This window comes from Frankliniella occidentalis, unplaced genomic scaffold (genome assembly GCF_000697945.3).
Source record: "Frankliniella occidentalis isolate FOCC.00 unplaced genomic scaffold, Focc_3.1 Scaffold80, whole genome shotgun sequence".
Lineage (NCBI taxonomy): Eukaryota > Metazoa > Arthropoda > Insecta > Thysanoptera > Thripidae > Frankliniella > Frankliniella occidentalis.
The window spans coordinates 456260-463583 of NW_026267210.1; the positions used below are offsets into that span (position 1 = coordinate 456260).

Sequence of the window (7324 nt, forward strand, 5' to 3'; positions counted from 1 at the left end):
TAGAACGGCGCGGCGACGGTGGTGGTGGTATGGGGACGAACATCCAAAACACGTTAAATGCACCAGTGCACCCGGGCCCGGAAGAGAGAGGCTGGCGATAGATTGTACTCCAGACTCCAGAAATGCATTCACCCGGAAAAATTAAATACACGATGTCCCGCACATCTGAATTAGTTTGCTGAATTCGCGATAGCTTACCACAGAAGATTCCGGTATATGGAAAAATATTAGCTGTCAGAGCCACCAATTCACTGATACCGACGTGGGCGCTTAGCATGCCAAAAGAAGGCCAACTGTTCGCGTTCAAAGAAGCCAAAAATTGGCAGCCCCCAAAAGAAGACTACCAAATTTTTGGCAGTTGAAGAGGCAAAAAACTTGCAGCATCCAAAAGATGGCCAAAATTTGGCAATCAAAAAGGACTGTCAACATTTTGGCATGCTAGGCGACCACGCCGTTAACAGTATTAGGTTAGGGATCATCCGGTCCATTCGCCCCCACGAAACTGCTCTCCGAGCGCCTGATAGGTAGGCAACATTTTGCCTGCAGTGCACGCGTGTACGGCGGGGTGGCCTACCCCGAGTCTCGCAGGCGCCCAGCTCCCGTAATTTGCCTATTGAATATGGGAAACAGCTTCCGGCCTCTCACTCAGCGGTCGATTGCAGTCGAGGTCTACCCGGGCGGGCGGTGGTCGTCTGCGTCTGGACACAAAGGCGATCCCATTCAAACTCCGAAGTAAAGTAGACGTGTCCTGGGGTGATCCGAGGTGGGTAGACGAGACAGCTCTCACTTTGTTTCAATCTAAAAGGAATATACAAATCATGTTCCGGCAATTCCCGTCTAGAAACAGCAGCCTGAACTTTTCCTCCATATAATGTGGAAACAGCCTTCTTTCCCCCAAAGTGTATTTAGTAGTGCTTTAGGGAGCTGCACACCCCTGTGGTGACCCTTCGAATTTACGCTACGCCCTGCGATGAGGGCGTGGCGCAAGCTATCGTGTTCTTGATTGAACATGGTTGAGGGCAGCGTCCTCTGTGGGAGAGAACAACCCGTCATAGCGGGAAGAACGGTCGGCTGTTCACATCCCTCCGAGGGAGCCCCGCCCGCAGCCTTCGCTCGGAATCGCAAAGTCTCGTGAAAATGAATGCGTGGTGAGCAGCCAAGTCGCCGCGCCACCCACTAAAAGAAGGGATGCACCCTCCTTCTCCCCCATTTTCATAAAAAATAGTATTGAGCATGAAACGGGAGTTATGAAGTGGTGAGTGGTTGAGGATGAGGGAGGAACGAAAGCATGAAGCTTGTTGGTCTGATGATAAAATCACATAGATGGTAGAAGCAAGTTTATTTCACGTAAACTTACAGATATTGAGGTGGCTTCTTTAAAAAAGTCCACTTAAAGGGCACATTTACTGCGACCCGTCAAATATACGACGCAAACAGAAGATGGTTATTTGAGAACACGAGTGAACCAAACACAACTCTACATGGGACTTTTCTCTGATTTGATAAGTGGCAATTTAATTGCGTCACGAAAAACATTTTAATGTTTTAAAGTGCACAGAGTGACTAGCAGGAATATTAGATTAAGCACAGGCTTGTTCTCTTAAACGTTTAAAGTCGATGTGACTAGAACCGCAAGCTGCTAGTGATAGTTACGTATAGGAATCGACGCAAACCTGGCAGGTTTCTAGAAAAACAAGAAACAATACAAAAAGTATCCTTGGAATTTATTTTGCCTGTAACGTATCGCAAAGGAACAATATCATGTTTTTAGAAGCAGTGAATCCTGCTCTGTCGTCACAATGAAGAGTGAACCGATAAACGCCAGTCCACCGGTACCGGAAGTCGATACAATGACGTCATGATTACAATTTTAGTTTAAGTTTCGTTCGGACGTCATGTCGATTGAAGCCCTTTAAATCAAGGCGCATACTGCTGCGCATCTCCCATTTCAACATTACGTCGCTTACTCTAATGGCTACGCTTTCATTACTGCTGGTTCTACGTTATTATATCAAGCTGCTGTATTTTTACTCATGTATTGGGTAGACTATTTTTGTAGGATAATCAAATGTACAAAAGTTACACCCAAGGAAAAGGGTGTCTTCCGCATCCGAAATACATCTCAGGCCTCAGATAGGGACGGCCATCGCAACCATGAAGGTCATCCGTATCTTTCCTAAATGTAATGTAAGAAAGAATAATCCTCTACCGAGGAAGGGCAAGTCAAAAGGACTTGCGGAGGCTAGCTACATATGATTTTTGAATGGTCTTATAATTTAGATTCCACAAATGGTTAAATAAATTCGACATTTATTCTCTCGTTCGCTCACTCACTCACTCACTCACTCACTCACTCACTCACTCACTCACTCACTCATTCACTCACTCACTCGAGCAAACACATTAACATTTCGTAGGTTTCACGAGCACAACTGCAGAATTGCGAAAAGGGAAACTAATACAAATGCAAAACAAAGATGAATTGGAGAAATAATGCTGACTATATATTCATTCTGGCCCACCCTCCCCTCCTATACGATTACAATAAACGGAAATGTTGTGCTCCTTTCCTTAGTAAATAAGTATAAAACGGTAACCATAACATTTAGATAAACTACGGTCTCTATATTACATTTCATTTAATTTAAAAGAAAAAAAACACAAACAAAATATAAATACACTAGGAATTAAACGAGGAGTCGTTATTGAAAAAATAACATACAATATAGTCAATCAGGCATTTACACTTCATCGTTTACTCTAATTTGTCAATACTGTCCGAACACGAAATAACTGTACTCAGTCGTAGATGAGGCACGTGTAGCGCAGCACAGAACTAAGTTCATCAGCCCTTTGCCGATTCACCTGAACGCCTTCAAGACGCATTCCATTCGTCATCGGTCTCTGATCCTATGAGAACTTCTATTTCTCCTACACACACGCTCACCTTGGTCAGCACCATCAGTTCCATACTTTTACTCAATTGTTTGACGCTAGTGTGACGACACAAGTTTCGGACACAGCGGGGCAGACGACGCAGGCTGTGCGGCTCTCGTCCCGTTCGGACGCGTCCGAACTATGAGAAATGTAAGCGGCACCCTCAGGACGGGGTGTCCCTCGGGGTGTCCCTGCGAGTTCCCTCCCCGTCTATCACAGCCAAGTCATTAAGTAGCATCCGGCGGGCCGTCCCGGACTGGAGGGCGGCGGCGGTAAGGTACAGGTACGCCCGCGGTACGCCCGCGGTACGCTCGCGCGGCCGCGGGCCGAGGGAGCGCCCCTCGGGAACGCCTCAGGTACGCCACAGGTACGCCACAGGTACGGGGCGCTCAGGGCTCAGGGCCGGCGGCTGTCGCGGCTGTTGCTGTGGTTGTAGCGCATAAACTTCTCGTTCTTCTTCGGACAGCGCCCGCTCAGCTTCATGTAGGTGCCGAACTCGCACTCGGGCAGCTTGCACTGGCTGGTCTGGATGCATCTGCGGGCAGGAGGGAAGACAAACAGGCTCAGACCTTGAGAACAGAGCTATGCGAAACCCTCTGCTCCCCCCCCAATTCCCCCAGCCGCGACTTCCAGGCGCCAGCATCCCCCGACAACCCACCCAGCCCCACCAACGATACGGCAACGACTCAAGGATGCCAGGAGAGGCGGGGCGCGAGGCGAGGCGGGGGCCAGATAAGAACAACAACGCACTGCAACTCTTTTAATGAGGAGCCTAGAGGGTGGATCTGGGGGGACGTATTAATCTTGTGGCTGGACTGTACTGGAAGGGTGGGGGTGGGGGGGACTCCATGGGGCGTTCAGGAAGAAATCAAGCTAGGGGGGGAGCAGGCTCATTCCGCATGAGAAAGACGTGATACATTTCGCGACCGGGCTTAGGGCATCATAGGGCGCGGCATTAATCAGGCTTTTGGGCTGTACGCCCCACCACGCCCCACCACGCCCAGAGATAACACTGGACGTGGACGCTCGAACGCCCCAGTAACCCACAGAGAGAAAGAGAGAGAAAGAGAGAGGGGGTGGACAGAGAAAGAGAGGGACAGAGTGGTGGATGAGAGGGAGGGGTACAAAAAAGAGAGATCGACCAAAGGGAGAAGAAGGGGAGCCAGAGGGCGGCGTCCGCGGGGTGGAAGTCCTGTTCCTTCGCACAACGACAAGAGGACAGTCTCGTTCCCCCTCCCACCTCTTCTCCTCCTCTCCCTTTCTCTTGTGTTTGCGTTTCCAGGACAATGACCTCACGTGTGTGTGGATGTGTGTGTTGGCTGGCGGGTGAGGCGAAAGGGGGCAACGTGCCTCTTCTGACCAAGCCCCTTAGAACGGGGCAAAAAAAGAAAGTAAATTCAGGGAGAAGTTGGGAGCAGAAGAAGCAGAAGACTCTTTTCGCTGAAGAAAAGGTATGGTCACGGTTGCTGGAGCCGGCTGAAGACTCCAGGAGCTAGCAGCCAGCGGTACTGGAGCGGGTTATGGGGGATAAATCAAATCCAGCGTCCCCCGCAGGCCAGCAGGGGCGGACCGGGAGCGGGTCGCTCGTCCCGCGCCAAGACTCGCGGCAAACGGGGTCAGCTGAGCGAACTGCGGCTGGCGGGGCGGGTCCCGAAACCCGCGGCAATATAGGGGCGCAAGAGCTGCCCGGCCGGGCGATTGGTAGGGCGGGGTGGGGCGGGGTGCTCCGGACCCCCATCCCCCATCCAGTTTGCTCCGGGTAATGTTTAGCCGATCATGTTTATCTGCGCTCCCTGCTCCCTTGTTTTGGGGATCGTCTTCCCTCTCACGTCACGCTGATTTTTTTATGGCGCACCCTTCTCTCTTTTGCTCTCGACGCGGGGGTAGTCAATAGGGACTGAGCAGGCGGAAAGGGAGGTGGGGGTGGGGGGAGGCCGTACAGGCGAGGTCCCCGTCGCGGCCGCCCGCCTGACCCACATCCCTCCACCCTTACCGCCTCTGATGTGTCTCGCTAGAGAAGCGCGCTCCCTCCCCCTTCCCCTCTCCGAACATGCAAGTAGTAAGGTACTCACAATCTGTCCTCGATGGAAAAGTACTCCTTCCCGCGCTTGAATCGCAGGCAGTCCGTCTGTCGGTCGAAGCAGTCGCAAGCGCAGCCCCTAGGCTGCGGCATCTCCCTGGGGCTGTACGTGCTCGGACACCGGCACCTGCAACACGGACAAAACCATTCATCAATATTTTGGTTTTATTTTTTGCTTTTAAAAATATCTGTAGCTGGCGGGCGCCTTGTCCAGCCGCCCCCCCCCCTCCCGCCTATGCTGCACGAAGCCTGGCGTTGACCAGCCGAGGACGCGACGTCCAGGAAGTAAGCCAGGAAGGAAGGCAGTTGTGTCGAGGGCCCAAATGGATTCGACAGGTGACAACAACACAACCGATACGTCTGTCAATCCCGTCGATCCGGACCCGGAGATAACTCACACGGTGATCCGTCATATTAGGACGCCGACACCGCCGGGCGGATCGACCTGTAAGCCGCGCCGGAACCCACAAGCAGTCCGACGCTTCCGGCTGGCTGTACCCGGACCGACCCAAACCCCCCAAAATAATTTTTTGGTATCCATGTATTGTATCTTTTTAAAATTTGATCTTTTTCGTCCCCGGCAATCGCAGGCGGTGGTCGGTCCCTTTCAAAACGTGCTATTTCATACTCGACTCTTAATGTCAATCGCGCCCCGCGTAATTCGACTCACCCCGGCTTGGTGTAGGGCGCCAGCTGGATGTAGGACGGCGGCATGTCCAGCTGGGTGCGCGCCTGGCGCTGCTTCCTGGACGAGTAGTACGAGTCCAGGGCCGAGCTGCTGCTGGCCGGCGAGCTCTGGGCGCGAAGGTCGCTGCTGCCGCGGTGGTGGAACCGGCTGTCCTCCTGGATGCGCTGGCACTCGCACTCCGTCTCGTTGTAGAACGTGAGCATCTCCACGATGGACTCCTTGTAGCCCACCCGCGTCGTCTGGAACGCAAACGCGAAGCGTGAACATGAGGGGCGTGTCATTGCTCGGGAGCCGCTCCGCCACGCTCCGCACGGGAGGCGTGAGGTAATCTGAGAGCTGCAGCACTGGGAGTGCGCCTCCCTCCCTCCCTCCCTCCCCTATGATTCGGTGCAAGCAGCGAACTCTTCGGCGCACGGCCAGCAGCAGAACACCACACTACTGATCGAGATAATCACTGGTCGACTTGGGCGGGGTGAGGTGGGGCGGTCAGACTCGCGGGAGGTCCTTAAGTGGAGGAAGGGAGGGGGGGGGGGCACGGAGATCGCGAGAGCGTTTCACACCACAATAAATAAGGGGCGCGATAGGAGAGCGAGTTCACGTTCCATTTGCCTGCCCGATGAAACGGCAATAACCCGCATTAATTCATGGGTTCGAATCCGTCCCCCGCCAGCAGACGTCGCGAAACAATTTTTCCCAGCTGTTTTCGGGATACGTTTTATTTTCATCGAATTTTTGCGTTTATAAAGCGATTTTTCAGATTTAAACGTCGAAATAGAGTTGTCAGCCCCCTTCCTATACCCCCCTTCGCGGCCGAATCCCGCCCCGCGCCGGCACCCTAACGCGCGCGCGACCCCCCAAACCTATTCCTCACCCTCCCCTCAACACCATCAAAGAATTTCTCGGCCTGCTTCCTCCTTTTTTTCCAGCTCTTCTCCTCGAGCGAGTCGGAGATGGATGCGACTTGGGGTGTCCCCGCCGATTAGAGTTATTGGCCTCCGCTGGGGTGATGGCGGGAGTTGTCGCGTTGTGGGGACCCCCTAGGCGCCAATGCGCACTCCGTTTAAAAGGAGTTTCAAACTTTGATCCTCCCTCACTACTTTTTGTTGTTGGCCGAAAGAGTACATTTACCCACTTTGAAGGGCTGTCACGGTGTATGGGGTGGTGTTTTTTTTTTTTTTTTTTTTTTTTTTTTGTGACCGTCGGCCGGCGTCGAGGCCCAACCCGAGGATCGGATCGGATAGGTCGCGCTGCGGCTCGTGTTTACTGCAACGGCCGTCAATGACTTCATTTATTTCAGTGCCGCGTTGTAAATTCCAGGCGAATGAGCAAGACTGCTCGATCGGCCTCTAGCTAGCTCTTCTGCCTATAACGGGCCTGGCATCACCCGAAAGGTCAGGTGCGTCTGCCGAGGGGAGGGGCACTAACATACTGGGCAAGTTTATTTGGTCCCCGCGTGGTATTGATATTGTTAAATTATTCTGCGGGTTTTCGTTCACGCGTACGGCTAACCTCCTCTGACCTTATTCACACACCATGGTCGTCCACAAGAATTTTTATTTATTCGACGAAGAGAGAGAAAGAGAGAGATTTGATAAAAATATCGGCGGTACGGCAATTTC

At 52.6% G+C, this 7324-nt stretch overlaps 1 protein-coding gene across 1 annotated transcript in view; it reads right to left on the reverse strand.

The window, feature by feature from the left end:
* Positions 1 to 1320: 1320 nt before the first annotated feature.
* The window catches only part of LOC113206216 (uncharacterized), a gene marked incomplete at its 5' end in the record, with an annotated part of 19336 nt that continues 13332 nt past the window's right edge, over positions 1321 to 7324 (reverse strand). Inside the window, 3 exon segments of the mRNA XM_052269013.1 lie at positions 1321 to 3472; positions 5010 to 5144; positions 5688 to 5944. Of these exon segments, the coding sequence (XP_052124973.1) occupies positions 3334 to 3472; positions 5010 to 5144; positions 5688 to 5944 (531 nt within the window).